A 22,515-nucleotide genomic window follows, 5' to 3' on the forward strand; every position below is an offset into this window, starting at 1 on the left:
AATGCATGTATAGTGTTGAACTTCAACACATACGTTTCAACAGAATTTAACAGTGGTTACACAAAATTATGTCAAATATTCTAATGTAAAACTCATTGTGTACACTCTGCCGATGGCATCACATTCATAATGACTAAGACTCTATACGGACGGGGCACCTATGTGGCCTAGTGTTCTATGGTGCTTGCATGGCAACAAAGACCGAGCAACATACCAGATGGTCTAACTCAAGCTATACCAGACTTCAGTCATTCAGAAGCATGGGACAAAATTCAGTATTGTACATGCTGCCAAAATATCCATTCCCTTATAATCACTTTAGTTATTAAACCTCCCAATATAAATAAAGAAATACAAATGTATGTTTGTCATTATAACAAGTAATCTACTGAGGTTTAAGGGCACAGAAGCACAGTCGTGGCTATAGTGTCTAGTAGAAGTACGGCTGTACAAAACTTTAAAGATAAATAACTGCTAATGCGTTATTTTCTAAGTTATTTACACCCTTCAGACGAAAGTGAACGAGTACTTATGATAGATTAAAGAGAAAAGTTTGAAATATTTAAATGCATAACAAGGTAGTATAAGCAAAAGATAAAGGTACACAAACAAACAATTCATTATAAGGCATATAAAGTAGAAGATAAAGGTAAATTTGATAAAATCCATAAAATATAGACTTCAAATGTTCAAAATCCTTACCTTGTACGTGAATAAATGACGGGATTATCAAAATTACGAAGACTCTCTCAAAATACATTTTCCCACAGCATTCTACTTCTTACTGTTGAGGTTTTATTGTAGGTTTCAGCATCGTCTAAAATAATTTAAAACCCTGTCAGGAAAGAAGAATATGTAATCATTTTGCAACACCGCATGATCTTTTATAAACTGATTTCGCCATTTGGTTACGGTTGCTATTTAATAATATAATCAATATCGTAACCAATTAATTAATGATCCACCTGTTGCATTTCTACTGATAACTGGCCTGTATGTTAATGTTTAGTTGCCATCTATCTAATCTCTTTCTCCATATGTAATGATTGAAAAAGATCTTGATTCAAAGTGTCAAGGAAAAATCCTAATTTCATTATTCCTCTGTCGGGAGGATTATAATAAGCTATACATTTAATTTGCTGTATCGTTAATGATGTCAATCTCGATTGCCACCTCTTTGGTCTAACTAATTTAGATTGAATGAAGCAGTGACTTAAACTAGTTCTTTTGAAATATTTTACAATGCACCGGAAAGATGTTGGCCTTTAGGTGTTGGCAGTGACCACAGATAAAGACAACTAGGGCTGATGTAACCTAAACACCATCGCAGGGAATCGCATACCAGAGTCGCTTGTAATCCATGTCAATTGTCTAAATGTATATAATTTTTGCTTGTACTCTTTGTACAGATTATGTGTAAATGATTTTGCGTTGTATCCAAGCATAAGAGCAATGGGTTTAATGTGTGCCAGAACCATCAAATCGGACACTTTTAACAATAAATTTGTTCACAATAACATAACAAAAATCCCATTTTAAGATATTCAGATAAAGTAGAAACAGGATATTTAGTTCACCAATGGTAATTTTTTATATATTGAAAATAGATATAATAATTAAAGAACAGATATGACGGATGTAGTCAATATTTGTGTAACATGATGCGGAAATTACAAACTTTTGACAGTTTTTTAAATGGAATCATATAAGAAAAGCTGTAAAATTATACATTTACAGGGAACTTCACAGAAAGATTGATTACTGAAGCATACTACTATCAAGGAATCTTTTAATTTAAGTTGATCTTTACACACTTTCCGTCACATTAACACTTTCGCCAATAACCTTTACTGGAAATGACGTCTTATGGTTCACCCAAACACAACTTAATCTGTTTAATGCAGTAAAACAAAAGAACATATTGATGACACTAAAGTTATCCAAGTCAGAGGTTTCACGAATGCAAGAAGCCAATGGGGAATATCTCAATTCCTCTAGTCCATTCCATGGTTGTTAGATACTACGTCTTAATTATAAACAATGCACTAGGGGCAGTCAGAGAAGGATTCGAGATGACTTTGGAAAAGTTAATATTAGGTAGTATAGCGTTTCGGAAATGAATAAAAAAGAAAGGCATTCGTTTACCAGCTACAACGCGCAGAGTACCCACAGACAGAGGTCTCTGACTACCCGGTACAACTCACAAAATACCACTTGTCCATTTAACAATCTTGATTTACGAAACATTTCCGATGTGTCTTTATGCGGTGATCTCAAACACAAACGAAACCGGAATTTTTAGCCTCTATTCGACAACTGGACCTGAGATTCATTGTGCTGCATAACATAGGACACGGAATCATCTGTTATCTTTTAACTTCTACTGGCTTGGACCACCACATGAAGTAGTTGAATAATTAAACCGAGGAGGAGAAATCGTCTATCGCTACTTTATTCGGCTTTGACGTTACAAACTCGTCAGGATGGGCCAAATAGAGGACATGCTTGCTATTTAAGCGTTGCGTGCACTTAGCGTTCGCTTTTGCAATAAGCACAGTACACTTGATATAATATAAAAAATTTGGGGACGCTGCTCAACCCGGTTTTGTTGCTGACGTTGACCTGGGCGAGCTTGTGAATTTTCAAGACTGAACTAGAAAACTGCGAACATCCAATTGGGAAATTCAAGATCTTGTGACGTGATGAATCGCGGTTGCAAAGATGAGGCCCACAATCAATGAAATAGGGCGGATTAGATGCCCTGGAGTGTCGATTTTATTATCAATTCGGGGATGGAGCAATATACAGATGCAAAGGCTGCTTTTGGCGCTATCAAACTAAGCAGTGTGTGTGTGTGTGTGTGTGTGTGTGATTTAGATTTTTAACGTAGCTTTAAAAACATTCCAGTCATATCGCTACGATGTCTGCAGTAAGACACTTTTTTAGAATGACTCAGCCGGAGATCGAACCCGCGACCTCCTCATCTGAGGCGGACGCTCTAACCACTAGGCCACCGGAACGATCGACCTGAGCACCCTTTATAGCCAAATATTGGATAATAACCTCACGAACCCCTTTGGAACCAAATTCAAGAAATATTAATCAAAGAATGTGAGGACTTTATCAACCTTAGCATCTGGCCGACTTGTTTTCCATTTACTTGAAACTAGTTTTGATAAATCCAAACCTCGCATCTTAAAACTGAGCGATTCGGAATCATGCTTGTTTATATTAATCGGACTTCAAAAAAGGTAAACGAAACAGTACAACAACTGAGAGATGCGATCGCTAAGTAAACTGTTTCACTAGCGAGATACAAACGTTTAAGTATGGTTTTTCATGCTATTTGTGGACATGGTATTACTCGTTGTCTTGAATCAATGGTCATATCAATACAGTGTTTTCAACGAGAAGCGTCCTATTGTGTCTTGTTTGACATATATGAAAATGATAATATCCATATCATGTTTTCGCCTGAAGACTTCTTGTAATGTCTTTTTGGTCTATGCTTAAAATGATGCTATTTTCATGCCTCATATGGCCACCATGGGTATTCACCAACATACTTTTGGCACAATAGTACATACAACATAGGCTGCCACGACGTCTTACAAAGTTCAGTGTCAAATCAAAAATGAAAGTGTCCGTCATCTTGACACGGCGTTTTCATTAAATGACGTTTAATAATGTCTGACATCCAATATCATGTACATTACTGCAGTTAATTTGGTGTCGCTGAAGAGTTTTAGATATGGTTTCGACACCCAGCAATTAAATGGAAGAAATGATCTTTCCTGAATTCATGGAAGTTCTGTTCGTTCAGAGTAGTGTCAGACTAATTGATGGAATCTTGTTTGTAATTACTTTTTTATATTTCGGATAAGCCTAACCATCTCACGCACCCAATACATGCCTCCACACAAGTACTAGCATCCTTCTTGATGTATCGCTGAATCTTAACTTAATGAACATCCGGTATATTGGTAGCCACCTAGCGGAGACAAGAAACCTAATTGCAATGATATATCAGAAGCGATATGCTACTACTGCTACTACTACTAATATATTTTAATTTTTTTCTCAGAATATTTTGAAGAAGCAAGTGTGATTGCTGCTAAATCCTCGCTTTGCCATGTCTTTCTTAAATGTAGCTGTATTTCATTATGGTGATAATGATCGCCGAAACTACTCCCTTACATCAAGAAAAAGGGACATATATAGTGGCTTGCGTACAATGCTAATGATAATATTGACTAAATACAACACATTTTTCATCAGATATACATTACTATCGCCAGATGAGGAGACTGTCACAATTTCTCGAAAAACGTTTTTCTCGTCAATACTTACATCGTAATAAATAAAAACTTTTACATGATTGTTCATCTGAAAATATAATTATCAAACGAATCTAATAATTTTACTAGCCATACTTGATATTATTGTCATTACTGACAGCACAAAAGTGAGATTACATTGATCAATTGTAAAAAAATATATAACGATTTTATTTGAGAAACAGCAATATAATGCAATTTAAAGACTTTCAAAATAAATTATGATGCTTCGATCAATCTGATTGTGATTTATCTTATGTAATGACGTAATTTTTAACAGCATGGGGTGTTAACTTTAATCGTGTTGTATATGCAAACAATTATGATATGGATCTATTAACCTAACTAAAGAGATTTATCCCAAACAGGTGCTCTTGGAATTTGCTTATATCCCACACAACAATGGAATACTCCTTTCCAACTGTGGATTAGTTTTGTTTCCAAGTTAAAGAAAAAACCCTATTTGCGTGGGAAAAGGCTTCATTCAAGCATACCATTTCAATGTGTTAGTATTTTATGACAAAGCTATTCGTGTCCTCTTATTTCGATACTTTTAACTATACTTGCTTCTCTCTTTCTATTTTCCATTCCTCTAATTAATGCTTCATCTTTCTGCCTCTTGCTTCGCTAACTTTTTCACCATCTGTACTAGCTTATTCAATGATGTGACGACAATAAGCCACGAGAAGGTCACCAACATCAAATACACTCTACTCCACTCCATTATAAACAAATGGCGATGCTAGACAATCTTTTCTGCCTCTTTCGAGAAATAAACTCTACACGACAAATGAAAATGGTAACTGCTACAACCTCAGCCCGCACCTCTGATAAGTACGTAATTGCAAAGTATTAAGCACAGTATATTGGCCTCGTCATAGTTCCTACAAGGTACGTAACACTAAAGCGATTTATCTAACTTCCTTTGCATATTCCATTGAGAAGTCACCAGATTACATAAGACTGTGGAAACGTACCTGAAGGTTCATTTTATTCTCACCAAAAATGTAAGTTTCACATTTATTTAATAAATGAACGTTTGTTTTTTGTGGGTCTAACGCCATTATTCAGGACATGATACTATATACATTGCTGCCAGAATATTTGCTGGAGGACGAACCCGATACCTCCTAGAACAAAAACCGACCCATGTGAAGCTACTGACATGTTTTCTCGCATACTCAAGATGGTTGAGCCGTGACTCGAATCCACGCTGACAGGTGATATGTGAGGTGAGCGCCTTAGACCAATTGAAAACACTTATTTAAAAGATACAGAAACATCATACAAAAATCGAGATATGCATTGATCACAAGGGTTTATGTCAGCAAAGTAAAATTGGAGAACCATAAAAAAAGAAACAAAAAGTTAGTATGCTCTTTAATACGTCTCACATCAATAACAACAACTATAAAGAAGACATTATAATATTAGATTTGGCAATGTTAAAGAACGAACAACTGCAAAAATGGTTCATAAATCATGTACTAATGGAAACAATTTCCATAGATGTTATGGGGATATATCCAACATGTATATTAGTTTCTTAATCAAGTTGAACTCGCTTTGACACGAAAAGAAGTGGTAGGATTATATTTATTCAATTATATATATATATATATATATATATATATATATATATATATATATATATATATATATATATATATATATATATATATATATATATATATATATATTTGAAAAAATTATAAACAGAAATGAAATAGAAAATTAGCTGATGAACTATCCAAATGATGCCAAAAGACGGAAAATAGGCGTAGATAGATACAATGTGTTTATTGACCAAAACAATTGCTTTAAATCGCAACAAATCGCAACAGACCCTATCATTTTCAATACAATCTTGCAAACAAGCAGGTATTCTAAACTTGTTCAAATTTATTTTTTAATAAGTTTAAGGTTTAAAAATCGCCATCTCTCATAATTCTAAGTGCAAATATTTTCTTGTAACTATTTGCAATCAATTTATTTTCTTTATAGTACAATACCTTAATTTAAATGTTATATAAAACGCGTGTGCATTAAAAATTAATATTGAAGAATGTCACATAACTCACCTTATTATTAAAATCTATATAATGTATACATTCCTCATATTTTCATTGGTTATGATTTAATTTGCTATAATAAAAGCCTTATATATATCTTCCAAAGATAAATGATATTTCATGTTTGCATCGTCGTATCTAATTAAACAAGCTTGGCAAATCATTGTATTAAAGAAATAACAAGAGCAGCATTCTTTCTATTTATATAATTGTTTTTCTTCTACAATCTTAGCAATGTAATTAAAATTAACATACATGTCTGCTGTGTAATTATTTCCATTGTGTTTGAAACATGTTTCAGCATTTTATCAGGACGATGTTTTGGTAGTCAAATGGATTAATATGTTATCGACCCGTGATGTTATGCCTTTAATGTTCTTTTTACTTGAGGTTTTGTAATTATTTCATCCATGCATATTAAATACGCTTTTATGCCTTAGTTTATCTAACCAGGTTCACTCAATTATAGTTGCTGCGTTCCAAGTCATATTTGTCTCTTTAATTTCATTATCCTTTTATTATATACAATACAAGACATGAACTCGCACTGAGTGCCTTTCGAGTCCAACATATCACCAATACAACGCATGCCATAGGTTGCCGACGTCGGAAGCTGTAAGAAACTGTTACATTCTATCTCACTTCTATCGCTGTCCTTGAATATGCGAACATTAAATTATTCCATGCAACCGTGTTTTCTATTTAATTATAACAAAGATTTCCGAATATTTGTTTCTGCATCTGGAACAAAGTGAATAAACGTATTATGTGCATTTACGTTTGGTGTTCCGTCTATCTGCAGGTCTATACCTTATTGAAAATTATTAACCTGTACAAGCCAGTATGTGATCAAGCTATAGACACCAATGGTCGTCCATAAAACGAATGAGGACACTCGAGTTAATAATAATTTCGGTTTGTTTTGGTGCTAGTCCAAACAAGTATGTGTTGCTTTAATTCATAACCTTGATAATACATCATGTTTTGTAATTCTCCAACTGTATTTGTATTGGATTGTAAATTGGATCTAGATCAGTTTCTATGTAATTTCAGTCTGACTTATCCCTTAATCTAATTAGTCAAAGCTACTCTATACTACACTGGCATAATTAACAACGTCTAGATCAACATCTTCTTTTTGAATCTATTTTGATTACACTGTTCCAGCCGTAAAGTAATTTTTCGAGTTGGAAAATCATGTTCCTTTAACGGTTTGCTTTCTTGTTTAATTCAGTTATATATAAATCGGAAGTTGGTTTCATAACTCGTATCGTGCTTTCTTTAATATTTATTTTGCTCTTGCTTTACATTTGGACTTTGTGGTTTGTTTTCTTGTTGATTCAGTCATTCTTCTGTTATAATTGAGACAAAGTATGAATGTTAGCAATCACCTTATTGTTCAAGTAATTTATGCTCGTGTAAAATTGCCATTTTTCTCCTTTACTTGTTTAAATTCAATTTGTTTATTCAAATCATGATTATTTAAATCATGCTGTTATTTAATGCATGGTATTTCAACTGATGCTATTTTACTCTTACAGTTTTTTTCAATACATGCATTGGATGAGAAAATTTGTGTTTGAACAAGTTTTGTTCATCTAACACATTCTTCCTGTTTACATTAACAGTTTTTGTAAATGCAGACTTTTACTGGGGTTTTTGTTACCACTCTTTTAAACTCAAAATATTTATTTTATCAATTTGTTCTCTCAGTTTCTTATTACCTTTTAAATGATGTACGTCCAAAGTCTGAAGTAGATAAATACGCGTATTTACAACATTATCTGGTACTTCTCAACCAGTATAACGCTAGTTATTCTTTTTTTAATGCTTGATTTCTTTAATGTTTAATATTTCCTTTGCTTTTTCTTCCTTTGATTTAAGTCTTATTTCGCTAGGACGTCGTAATTACATTTCTCCTACAGTTATGTACCAACATTATTTACTGAACATGAAAACCAGACTGTGAAAAAGAGTAACGCATTTTCATCTTCATAAATTATTCTGGTATTTAATCCGTTATTTTCCGTAATAACCCATTAAATGAAGTGGAACTAAATTAAATAGCAGAGACCTAGAAAACATTTATGGTAGCTATTAGAGTAATTTTTCCTCCATGAAGATATATAATGTTTTACATTTCAAAATTCTAGTTCTTTGATTATTGAATTTTAAGTTCAAAGATGTAGGATGAAACATAGTTTTTATCACCAGTCTGATATTGCACCAGACGAAAAGATCCTGTGAGAAATTTTCCCATGGCCCAGGAACAACTTTCAACTGTTTCAAGAATGACTTGAGGAGCCTTTAAAGTGTTTCTCATGACCTCACTGAGACCACTTTCCCTCCTTCAGCTTACTATAGAAGATCATCTTTGGTTGTCACTCATCTGATATCCTGGTGACGTGACCAGCCCATCGCATCTTTCATTTCTTCAGCAGAGTGTGGATGCTTGATTTGCCTGCCCTTGTCCCGCCATAATATCTTGATCCGTTGGTGTGACGTCTTAATATCGCCTTGATTTTGCATGCATTCATCTGGATTTGGCAACATCGTAGTTTTGTAAACCTTCAACACAATTATGCATGGTATGCCGAAGGCGATACTTGCTGTGCTTTTCTAGAGTAGTCTTCGCCATCGATGTGGACTGCATGTGATAGTATATTGCCGGTACATGTGAATTTGTCCACTGCTTGGATCATTTGTAATTGATTGTAATGGTAGACTGTACGTAAAACATTCTTAGTGTAGGTTGGTGCGTCTTCTGTATATTCTTGATACTGATTTTTAGTACAAACGTTTCACAAGGTGAAATAAATAAATGCTCTATACTCCTTTACATGTCAGACCTCGATTCAGGCAACAGCCACCAGTATTTAGGAGATCACGAACAGTCACTTCCTATAACATCGTCCTCACCGGTGGTCAGCTAAGAATGACGAGCTTACCATCAGTCTGGCATCTGATGTCTATCCAAGTGTCATAGTCTCGGAAAGTATCTGCAAGTTTGAGAACATCATATTAAAAAGGTTGGTGTAAACCAGCGTGCCAAATTACCGCTGGCCACCGGCAAAATGGAGAAGTTAGTATATCTGGAATTTTTTTACATGTGGTGCAAAATTAATCTAAAATTATATTTATTTGTTATGATATTAAAATAGACATTAAAAACAAAGTAGAAAATAAATAACGGTGATATAAGAAGACAAATAACTCTAGTTTAATCTGCAGTCACTATACATCTTTGACTTCAAACAAAGTCTCCTTTGCGTCTATGCGATGTCTGATGACACATACTTCTTCTGATATTTTAATCACCATGGAAGAGTATTTGTTTGCCTTGAAGTTGCCAAAGACTTAAAAATCAAACACAAGAACTATTGAAAAGGAATGCAATGATATGAAACAAAAATAAATACAGAATTCGTATGAAATGTGGAAACATGATGCATAAAAAACCAAGACAATGATACTATAGTTCTTTCCGCTCAGCATCGCGAATTATATCCGAGACTGTAACTCAGTGAATTTTGGGTGAGTTTTTCATAATCTAGCTAAAATTTGTTACGTGTGCGAATGATTTGAACACCATTTGTGTCAAGATAAAGACGATACAAAGCAACATTACGAGGTAGTGTATGTACATACTGGAGTTATGGATGAGTTCATTTTTATACAGGATTAAGCAGTTATGGGAACAGTCGCAATCCACATGTACATAAACAAAAAGACTACTCAAAAGACAAATTATATAACAAGCATAAATTAAGCTAAATGTAAATTAGTTTAAAGGAAACTAGAAGCTACAGTGATATTTAAACAGGCAGATGTGTCTACAATTCACTGAGCTACAGAAACTATACGATCATGAGCAGAACGAACTATAAATGTCAAGCTGAATTCTGCTGATGTGGATGGATTTGATCCAGGTACAGTTCCAGAAATCCACTGTTGCAACTCCTCTTACGCATACCTAATTTCAGCAGCATTTGTACGTTGGATACCATACTCATCTTTGGAGGATTGATGCTAGTTTTGAACAATGTCATTGATGACAAATCAATTCTGATTCTTATTCAGACTATAAATCAAATTGGTAATCGAAGGTCGTTTATGATACCAAGCCTATTGATGAGTTATGGATGAGTCTGGATCAGCTGGACAATTATTATCATTGTCCAGATCAGTAAACAGTGGCCAATTTATGCTAAATTTACTAATATTTAATAGTCTGACGCATGTTATAAATGCTCTATTTCTTTTCTTTAAGTTCCATATTTTATTATAGAAATAATCTTTCTAAGAGCTAATATTCACGTCTGCCTGAATTTGCCATTGAGGCATTCACAGTAGTTTGTCTTCTTGTATAATAAAATGTAGGAGCACTTGGTTATTGACAGGACCAGTAATCTTTCAGGTTACTGGTCCTGTGGACTTGCAGGATGTTTTCGGTTGGGTTTCACACACTGGGGCCAACACGCAGCCATGTTTGACCAAACTAGTGACTTAGTGAGTTTGAATGATTCAGATGATTGATAAAATTGTCAAACCATTACGCTGAATTTCTCTGGGAAACCAAATTTTCCCATGCTCTTCTAAATGTTCAAATACTTTCACAGCTTGAAGTTCTTATCGTGAAATATTTCCTAGAGTTAACAAGCTACACATTCCATCTTATGTTCCTCATTTTCTAAGCACATTAACCTTTAGGCAGAAGCTCTTGTCATACATAAGGTGATTCAGCTGCAATTTGGGGAGGATTTTTCCGATCTTGATAACAACAAGAAGCCTGTTGCCCTTCTGCTTCTGCAAGTGTTGTAGCTTTGAATTTCTGGAGTATATTGTTCCAGTAGCAAGTGTCAAAGTCAGTTTTGTATCCATATGCTTTACCAATGGAAACAGGTCAATACCATTCTCAGTTAAAGTCAAGGAAGACTTAAAAGTGATGAATTAGGAAGAAATGACAGAATTTGCACCCCGACGTGTTTAGAAATGTCATCATTTCAGCGTATGTAACGTCCACTGCCTGTTTCAAAATGAACACCGTATTTGAACGTTTAGGAAGTGAGACGTTTACTTTGATACTAATAGTTGCATGTACATCCATCACCCTGGTAGATATGGACCAGACATTGAAGACGAACGTTTAGGAAGGTGGCTAGATGAACACCCGCACATCAAATACATAGTCAAAGAATTGACACTTAACTATGATTTAAATAGAATGGTCATTTCTGAAAAGTGTTAAAAGGAGTCTTAAAGTCAATAAAAGATCACGACCTTCGCGTGAAAACATTGGACTCTCACAAAACTGTTTTCAAAATCGTCACATCGTTTGTCAGTTTTCGGAAAAAGTGTATAAAATCTTCTACCAGAAACGACAGCGCTTTTCAGACTACAGCACATTACATTACGAATACACCAATATCTGGTATATAAACAGAGAGGGCTCCTGAACAGAAAGAGCATTGTAGATGCATAAGCCAACCTGGAAGGATAAATTAAAGACTAACAAAGTTTAGGACCGACCGATCAAGGTTCAATTTTGAGAACAATAAACTTTTGACACAATAACTGAGTGACTGACGCACTGTGGTCTCCATGTTCATGCCGTTCATCTGCCAATGGATGGATGTCATCCATGCACTATTCACTATCTCACCGCTCTTGATACCTTTTTCTCATCAAGATCTACAAATCAATAAAGAATACACGTTTCCTATAGCTTTACCTGGCTATTGTGACTTTGAAAGTCGATTCATCACATTTAAAAATGGATCGAAGATCTGATTGGATTATCTACTGCCAAACATGTAGCCAGTCCTGGATTTATCTATTTGGGACAAGCATACGAAGAACAGTGTTCTGGTTCTGGTGTGAAGGTCCATGAATTGGAGTATAAAGAATCATGTTTCCTGAAACATATCGGAAATGTTCTCATGCTGTCACTGCCTTCCCTTGGTGGGGCATGATTATTATCCCAATGGATACGTTAGAAGAGAGAATTCGTGGTTGTACAAATTAAAGCGAAACCGTTACAACTTTTTTGGCATAGACTTTTAAATAATCTGTATATGAATGCTATACGATGATTTATTACTTTGAAAAAGTGATCCAATACTCAGGCATTGATGAACTATCCACGTTTTGATGCCGAGATTTCTACCTACAAGGTTGGAATACTTCAAAGAAGTTCAGAAGGTGAGGTCTTTCAGGATTACAAAAGCATTTTAGAACGTGTCACCTAAAGATGAGAGTTCTTCGAGACGCCTGTACACGCATGAGCACGCGGGAATATGTGAATGTGTGTCAGTAAGTGACAAAGTTATGTTCAATTCTTTACTCGTAAATGCGATTTTGTAAAAAGCTAGTCATTATTTTCAAAACGAAAGGCATTCATGAGAATAACTAGAATTAAAGCTTAACATTCCATGAATTCTATCATCTACAAAGTCCTGAATACTGTCATTGACTTCTGTGGAAGGAAGTCAATGACACCATTTATGAATTAGTGGATTACGAATTAGTCTCAATCAACTCCAGACAGGATTCTATTGAATTTCGTCATCGTGTGGTGTACATGTTAATAAAACACTGTTCTCTGATTTTCTTCACCAGCTGTTTCGTTTGAGACATTTTAAGGATAGCAAATGCATGAAAGATATGACAATGACAATCAAATGTTTCCCTGTGCACGAAAGATAAATTGTGTTAAAAATATTTAGAATAATGATGACACAAGCTGTGTGCATTCGTGTGAATAAGACATTCGTCGAACTTTATCCACGCTTCATACGTACCAGGAACAGAGTTATGAATGGAAAGATGTACGTGCCTGGAGAAGTCATGGTTTTGATGCTTGGATGCTAGAGGTGCATCACTATGCCAAATACATTATCTGTACCTATGCAAGAAGAGAATTTAACTTACAGCCAGTTAGAGAAGTGCCAGAGGTAAAAGTGGAATTTTAGATAAGTTAAACAGTTGTGGAAGAAATACTACAGGAGCTGTGGTATTATTGTACATAAAAAAGAACGAGCAAATGAGATTCCCGGATAGGTTATGTTTAATGAATTTAACAGAGACTAGAACGCTACAGTGTTTTCACCGATTCAATGTTCCATTGATACAACAGAAATGTTGATTGTTGGACCTACTGGTTCAGGCACAAACCATTTTGTCAAAAGTTTGATCGAAAACATATCACAGTTGTTCAATCGTCCTCAGAGACGTATCTGTTATGTGACAGATAGTGGTAAGCGAATTACACATTCTTCCTAGAAAGTCAAGAAGAAACCATTTCAGTTGTAGAAACCATTTCTTGGGAAAATGATGGGATCATGTCTGACTTTAGTTAAGCACATCGTGTCCTCTTTTATGATATGTTATGAGAAGACAAAATTAAACTTTGTTTTACAACTTAAGACATCAGCGTAAGACCAGTTTTATTTACATCACTCAAACTTTATTTCAACAAGATAAGTGCACCGCATAAGTAGACAAATTGCCCATTACGTGCGATTGTTTAAATTCCGAGAAAAAATCTCAAGTGCATGTGTTACTAAACAGTTAGGGAGAGCTTGTCTGAATTATGCGTATGACGATGCAACTCAAACACCATATGCTTTTTTACTCATCGATTATAAACCTACCACTCCCGATTGTTTTAGATTTGCACCAATTTCTTCCACGTTTGATGCCAAGAAGGAAGAAATGTCTAAAAAGAAAGAAACTATACAAACATCACTTATTTTTGGGGTTTCTAAAAGTATTCAACGTGCTTCCTTTTAATTTCATCCTGCTTCCAAATGTGTTCGTATACAGTATGCCATCAGTCGCTTAAACCACCCCCATAAGTGCTTTCGAAGTGTATGAATTTCTTTACGGTGTTATACATTAAAAAAGAACGTTTTCTAAATAAATTTAATTTTATTGCCATAACTTGTTCATCTGGTAATCGATACGCAAACCAGCAAAATCATTTTATAACCTTGTGGGAGTGGATTTTTAGGAGATGTCATCACTCGTTCAATGTTAAAAAGGGTGTTTAGTATCGAAGCTAAAACAGCCACTTTTATAAAGTTCGGCAGAAAAATAGAGGAGAGATGGTATTGGTGGTGGGGCAGCATGTTAACAACCTAAATAATATCTCCTGTTACAACGACAATAGATACTGTCTCTAGGACGCGCACGTCGATACCATGTGTAAGTGTTGTTGGACATTTTGAAAGGCGCCTTTATTCCAGATGTAGACGCATCGGTTAGATAAACATCGTAACGTGCTAACTGATGACCAAATTAGCATCCATCTACAGAACAAATGATAACAAAATACCCATCCAACAAAAGAAGAAAAAAAAACTAACTCAACGAAAAGGACATCCATCCCTGCTAATGAGACCATTGCTAAAAGTTACTGCTACTCTGTTAGGATCAAATACTTGGCATCCTTTGGTAGGAAAAATGAGATGATGAAAAAGAGGTAAAGAAGAAACACATGTCTAGAAAGACATCACACATGTACCTTTTTGCTCTTATTGAAGGAAGAAAATTAACTTCTCGTTTATCTCATAATCCTAATTTCACCAAGATGTCAGACTGCTCCGCATCTGGTAAGGCAGGTTGAGGTTCGAAACCCGGCCAAGTCATATCAAAGACTTATAAAAATGGTACAAACAGCTGCTTCGCTTGAAGCTCAGCATTAATAGGTTAAGTATAATAAATGGTATGCCTGGTGTCAGGATAATATGCCTGGGTGGAACATGGTGCTACATGTCTGCCGTAAGATTCCCCAGTGTATATGTTAGACATCATGATAAACTGTCACATTGTTGATATCATAGTGATATGACTGGGAAAATTGATAAAGCTACGCAAGAATCAAAAATACACAAACAGACACCTAGATGTCACACTTATAACATGAATTACAATGATCTTTGATGTATCGAGCTGCTTCACACGTCATAGACTATAAAAGGAAAAGGAATTTATCAACTTGCCTTTAAACATTGCCGTTCTTCTTCTTAGAGCTCCTCTCTTCAAAGACTAAAACTAAATCCTTGTGATAAATCGTTGTGGTGTATGGTGTCATCGGTTTTCCATTGAAATACGAGTATGCAACAAGAACATAAACAATTATGGCCCATTTTACAATTCATTTGTATTGCTTGTTTTTTCCCCCGCCCAATTCCGCTGTTAAAATATGTCGACGTAAACTGTAGCCTTGCTGCCAACGCCAATCACCACTCTTACAAATACAGTGGCAGCATTCTTGTTTCAAACATTTGGAAAATCATTCTTCTTTGACCACAAGTGGACTCCTATGAATAACTAATTTTATGAATACGTTTCAGAACAACACCTTATGTTATTCCTCAACCAAATTACAACAGTTCATATAACTGGATCAAGAATTAATTCTTGCAACTCAAGTTGTCATCATCAACGAAAGTCAAAACAATTTCTTCGTAGATATCCTGAAGAAACAAATATTCAAGAACAGCTGGACAAACATTATCCTGGCTATTTCAACACATTCACAACAATAATCGATTCAACAAGTATTATGGCTTCCATATAGAACTGAACCAAAGATTTACAAATTATATTTGTATATTCTGGAGACATCTCTATACATTTACTCAGTATTTCTGAACTAGTCATTACTTCCTTTACGCCACGGAACCGACGATGCAGAAACCTCTTCAACTCTCATAAACCCACTCAGAAGATGAATAAGGAAAGAAACTGTCAGAGAATTAGAGTTTTGGGATTGCTAATGGAAGAAATAATTATGGATGGAGAATGTTTGAAGTTGATTTGTGTCCAATACCAAAATCGATGATGACAACGTAAGAATCTAAACTGTAGAATTTATCCTTTCTTCTATCTTTGACTACCTTAGCATATTGTTATGTATATGTAATTTAATTATTTGTTTGTTAGTTTTAAATTTGTTTTGTCTTTCCATTACATATTATTGAAAGGTAATATTGTTAACTGGAATTGATTTTTTTTTCTTCAGATTTAAGTTCAGCTCTGTTTGACCTGACACTTTTATTTCATTGATAAATACCTAATAATAGAAATATTGTATCTAGTTTCTAACCTTGATTCAGAACCAGTGAGAGTTTTGGTAAACAACGTTGTTTTTATTCTTTCTCAGAGTAAGAATTATTAATTTAATTTAAGGCCATACCTGACTACGTGATGCTTATCATGGAAAAACTTCTATTTTTTCCAGAAAAATGAACCCTTGACCCCCATCCGGGAATCTGTTTTGCGGTTTAGTTAGTCTTATAACCGATGCTATGATAAGAATTCATTCAGTCGTGCCATAACACTTGAAACGTCAAGTTGTTTATGTTGTGTTCAGTTTGGACCAATTATTTTGTTTTCTTCAAATCATTTTGAATACAAGTGATTCTTTCTCGGGAAATACATAAGTGCTTCTCAAAATTATTGGATAAAAACATTTATTGAAAGTTATACTGAATTCAAAACTGGAATAATATTTTCTGTGAATCAACAAGAAACCGTCGAAATAACAGAACTTCGCATGTTACAACATACATTATCGACTTCCAGTTTGGATTTCATCGGGATTTGAACACAGTTTCATTCAGGACTTTTAATTACTAGGACTTCTATTTGCTAATTCTTGGATTATTTTTGGATTTGATTCGTAAAACCGTAAATTCTTTTTTTCTTCTCATTTTCACTTGATATTCTTTGGAAATAAATATCTGTTAAAGTTTACAAAGCTTGTTGTCTTCACTCTTTTTTGTTACTTTTTGTAAAGAGTATAGACTCGTAACAATCTATCGAACTTGAAATCAAAGCAAAAAGCCAGGATTACATTGATATGAAGTAGAGTTTCTGGCACCTAAAAGTCAACGTTCGCAAAGAGTACAACGCTAATCCGGGTGCCTATGCCACAGTTACTCGCGTGAACAATTTATTGTATTAGTTGTTTGCGAAGTGGATTTCTGTTTGAATAACAAACTAGTTAGTAGCAGCACGAAACCGTACTCTTGCTAAGCATACCTTAAAAATTTTGACGTATCGAAAAAAGCTAACAACACACATCTGGATGCCTCCTTAGTATGAAAGCCCGTATTTTGGAAATATTCAACGGTAAAAATATTGATTGCAGATGATGAAGGATTTAACGACCAACATAAGAAAATCCAGCAAAGACGCAGTTTAGAAGTAATGGATAGTTTCCATTTTGACATGTGGTTGCAAAACAAGCATTTGTTGAATGGAATGAATGTACGCCTTTACTTCATCTAATCAATACTACGATCCATTTATGGTCAATGTTAACGAGAACAAAACAAACATCGAAGTAGCCAGACTTCACTTGCGCATTGTGAAAGTCTTACCGAAGTAGGAAATGGTATCAATCAAGCGGGACGACAGCCAAATATCCTGATTGATACCGGTACGATTGAGGAAGGATAATTTATCTCAGTTTTCAAATCCTCTGTTTGAAGGATTATCAATGTCTGTCTATGGTGTTGTTGTTGCTCTTGCTGCTGAGTGTAATATCTTTTGTGTCTTCGTCTATAGTCATATAGTCAGCGGGGCCTCCTTTGTTTCATTTGTATCTCCATTCCCATTCTTCACTCTGGGATGCTGTGCGGCACCTTTTCTTATCCCACTTCTTCCCTATACCACGTCTTCTTCCAACATCCTACTGCTTTCAGTGTAGTCTCTAATTTCCTTCTTTGTACTTCATAGCGTGGGCATATATTGAAGACATGTTGTAGACTTTTTATGCACTGGGCAGTACGGGTAGGTAGTACTTCATAGCGTGGGCATATATTGAAGACATGTTGTAGACTTTTATGCACTGGGCAGTATGGGTAGGTAGTACTCATTGTAACATTATTCGGTAGGTATTTTTCAAAACTTCCACCTAACTAATGACTTAATTCCTGTTTTGATTATGTTGGCTGTGTTCATTTTCGATGGGTTAGCTAGTTATGGATGCCTAACATGTCTGCTAATGTCGGGTCTGCTAATGTCTGCTAATGTCGGGTTGAACTGAAAACTACTTGTGACCCTTATGGCTGCTGTCCCATTCTCTTTGCCATTTGTCATCGATTTTTTGTGTCTATTAAAACTATAAAAATTCCTGTGTGCATGATGAATATGGCTATTTTCGTTGAATCTGGATTACGCTTCCTTGTCTGCTTTTACGTTGCCAGGAATTTCTATATGGGGCGGTACCAACATACATTCTATTGTAAGATACTTATGTTCTAAATCCTAAGTGTAAGATTGGCTTCCTTTGGAAAGTTTTCCCTGATGGTAATTTTACCTGAATGGAGGGAGTTTAATACGCTGAAGGGGTCGCTGGCTATGACTATTTTATACATTGTTGTATCGGGTCTATTAAAGGGCTTCTTTATTTGCCCAAATTTCTGCTGCAAAATGGAACAGCCATCTGGCAATCTTGCTTCCAGGACCGTATTCCCTCTCTGAATATCCGTTGCAGCGCCAGTTTTGTTGCATCTCTCGTTTTTAGACCAAGTCATATCCGTCATGCAATGAGTTTATATTCTGGCAGCCTACCTAAGGAGTATTGCTTCTCTTCTTAAATGTAGCAATTGTTCGCCCTCCTTTATTTGTTTATTTATATATCTGGTAACTTAGTTTGTCCTTTCCTGGTGATGTTCCTGTTTTGCCCTTTAGTGCACTTTTCCATTCATGTATAGTGAAATCGACCTTTGAAGGGGTAGAACAAAACCCTTGATCAATAAGCAGGTCTGAGTATTTCGATCCTATTTTTATTCGATGACTCTGGAAGACAATGGTGTGATTAGTGTTACTGCTCATCTCTAGAAAGTGGGTGGCTAATGTGTTTGCTTTTTATTTGTTGGTAATTGATCTTAGGATCTTTAGGGCAGAGTGCAATGTTTTCCCTCTAATGGATTTGATTTTATCACATACCTATTTCGACTTTGATTTGATGTTTACGGATGAACAGAATTCTGACCAAGTGTTCTGTTTCGCTGCAAAGATGACATTTTTGGTCAGATTTTCTTTTTCTTTGTAAATTATAAAATCTGATGCTAGGTTGGAGTGCCTAAATGTGTTCAGTGCCTTTTTCATTTCCTCTATTGATAGTCTGCATTCATCGTTAAACCATGGGACCGATTGTTTTGCAGATCACTGAGAGTAGCCGCCGAGACAGTAATGCAGCAATATTATCATTGAATGTTTCTGTACTGTCATCGTACAGGTACTCCCCAGCAATCCCCTAACAGATATTTCGAAATGCACCTCAAGCGGCCTTGCCATATCGCACTTTTAGTGCTTGATGCGGGTTATTATTTTATGTTGTTATGTGCAAGGTCTTTTTATCTTATTTTCAGCTCGTTTGAGAGTACATAGAGTAAGTTCTATATAGGTTGTAGTTCTATTCTACAAGTTGAATCTAGTATGGGCTCCATTGTTCATTAATACTAGATTGGCTTGTGTGATCCATATTTCCATGTTTCTCCCTCTTTTGTGCAGGTGGTGTCCTCCCCACTGATCGCTATGTGCCTTGAAAGCTCTGCATATATTGAAGTTGTCACCTCGGGATCTTATCATTTTAGGTACGCGTCAACATTTGTTGGATTGTTTACTCCTGTGTCATATTCATTCAATAATGTTATTGCTATTTTTCCTGTGTGAATGATGATTGACTGATATTCGATTGTTTCGATGGGGTCAACGGTTTTTAGGGTTCCCTGTTGCTACATTAGGGTGAGAGTCGCTGTCAAAAAATTGGCAGACCTCCTTCATTTTTCCATTGGATCTGTTCTGCGCGTATATGGTAGAATAGCCTGGACTTTAGGGATGTATAATGCGTCTGTGTTTACGTGTGTTTCTTGTAGGCAAATAATATCTGGTTTCTGAATGTCTTTTAATGAGCTTACTTACCAATTCAGAAATATTTGTAATCATTTCCCTGCAGTATCAATTGCAAATTCTAATTTTCTTCTTGGTGTCTGTTTAAATCTGCGTATCTGAGGGTTAGACGTTGTTAGGGCCCTAGTCTGAGTATGTGGGCTAATACAAGAATTGGTCAAACGAATAGCTAAAAGTGTGAAATAATTGTTGAACAGGGATTTGGTTATTGTTTCATAATCGGATGACCTCGTCCAATAAATCCCTGGTGTATTAGAAAATATTAATCATACGTATGAGTTAGTTTGTAGGGAGTGTATCGGGTTGTTCTGCCTCTATCTTTTCAGTACATGTTCTCTTATTAATATTAGTACATTGCGAGTGTAGACCATGTTTACTGCTATTTTCCGTTCGATTGCTCTTGCTAATGGTTAGTGATTACGCAAGATTTTCGATAGGTTTCCCTGGATTCCTATTTCTTTGACCTGCCTTGATACAATTGCTGTTACTTGTTTGCTTTTCAGAGGTAGATTTCCTATAACTTGAACTCCTGCTATTGCTCCTGCTGTATGGTTCCGTTGCATTCGGCTTATGGTACACTGTATTACTGCATTTGCTATTATTGGATGGGATATTTGGGTTTGTTGGTTTTCGACTGTTGGTTAACTTTAGTACCAATGAAGCTAATGCTGTCATTCGTGTCTTCTGATCTTGGTTGCATCGGTGCTTTGTGTTTGTTGTGATGCTTTCTCTCTCTTTTGGAATGACAATTCTTGGGCTTTCTGGTTCGATGTGGCTTCTTTTTGGGTTTTTTTGTTACTATGCGTGCTTATTGCTTTGGCCTTGAAGTAAGGTAAGTTTTTTGCTCCATAGTTTTGTGATTTCCACTTCTCTGATAGCAACTGGGCAACCCCACCATATGGGGTGGTGTGCTTCCGAGCAATTTGCACATTTGTGTCCAGCATATTAGCATGTCCCTTGGTGGTGTCACATCGTTTTCGGAATTAAAAGTTTATGTTGTAATGTCCCTACCCTTTGCAATAGAATGCACTTCTTTCTATGGGAGGGCACGGATTGATATAAGACGTGCCTCAGATTCAGTACGCAGAATTAAAAAATACTTTGTTTTTATCAAAGATTTATAGAGAGAAATTCAAAGCGCATGTCAGCACAATTTGTTTTGAAACAAATAAACAATGCAACATTGTCGTCTAGACTGATATGAGTTTGAAAGTTTCTAGCATCTTGATGTGGAAGTTCATCGTTTGCATAGGAGAAAAGAAACTGTGTACGAACCGTGAGTAAGAAGTAATGAGGTACCTATATATCCATTTATTTCTTTATTTCATATGCAGTAAGTCATCAGTACATATCTGACATTTTCCTTGAAAATATATGCTAATTAAGTCGGTGAACGAGTAGTCTCCGTACTCTATTGCATGAAAGCGTCGGATTGGCTCGTCTCTAAACAGGTCAAAGGAGGTATGGATGACTTTATACCGCATTTTCAAAATCTTCCTTTTTTATAATAGCGTCGATCCTTCTTCCATACACACCTCCAACCTGTCCTCTGGGCTGATTATTAATTGTCCGTCATATGTTTCTGACTAGCGTGATTCATTTAACATCCATAACAATGTTCTCTGCCTAGGTATGTAATCTTTTCACCATGTTCAAGAACAAAACAGGAGAGTAAATGTTCTTTTCATGACCATCTCGACATCATGACATATTTGCGTAGCTGCTTACGTGTGGTCGTTGACTACTAAGGTATTTGCTGCTCTGCATTGAAAGCATCTGTGTCATATATTTCCACAGGATTATCGTGGTCCATCTCCTCTTTTTAATAATCTATGATCATTTCTTTCAAACGGTTCATTCCCAGAGTATTGTCAAATTTAGCATGCATAATGTGTTTGCCAGAGATACTGCACTATAGTTCCACACTGTTCTGGAAATTCTCTTTCTTTTTAACTATCATTCTTTTGTAATGTCTTCATTCAAATGCATCCTTACGCTGGTTTTTGTTTGTCATGCCTTAAATCACTTTGTTGGAATTATATGTTGATCTGCATTTGAAATATCCTCCCTTTTCTATTTTTCTCCTTCTTCGGACACTTTTTAGACAATGCTGTCGGGTACAATTAAGTCTGTCTCTTTTCTCCAGTTAAACGGGTCCCTTTTCATTGACGTTGTGG

General features: G+C 35.6%; 1 protein-coding gene across 1 annotated transcript in view; it reads right to left on the reverse strand.

The window, feature by feature from the left end:
• The window catches only part of LOC149805338 (putative G protein-coupled receptor CG31760), an 88,155-nt gene extending 66,873 nt beyond the window's left edge, over positions 1–21,282 (reverse strand). The window contains exon 1 of the mRNA XM_089934106.1: positions 21,138–21,282. Within this exon, the coding sequence (XP_089790232.1) occupies positions 21,138–21,282 (145 nt within the window). The remainder of the gene's footprint in view (positions 1–21,137) is intronic.
• Positions 21,283–22,515: the final 1,233 nt, after the last annotated feature.

The sequence above is a fragment of the Sinohyriopsis cumingii genome, chromosome 2 (genome assembly GCF_028554795.1).
Source record: "Sinohyriopsis cumingii isolate HCF-2022 chromosome 2, ASM2855479v2, whole genome shotgun sequence".
In the NCBI taxonomy this organism is placed as follows: Eukaryota; Metazoa; Mollusca; class Bivalvia; order Unionida; family Unionidae; genus Sinohyriopsis; species Sinohyriopsis cumingii.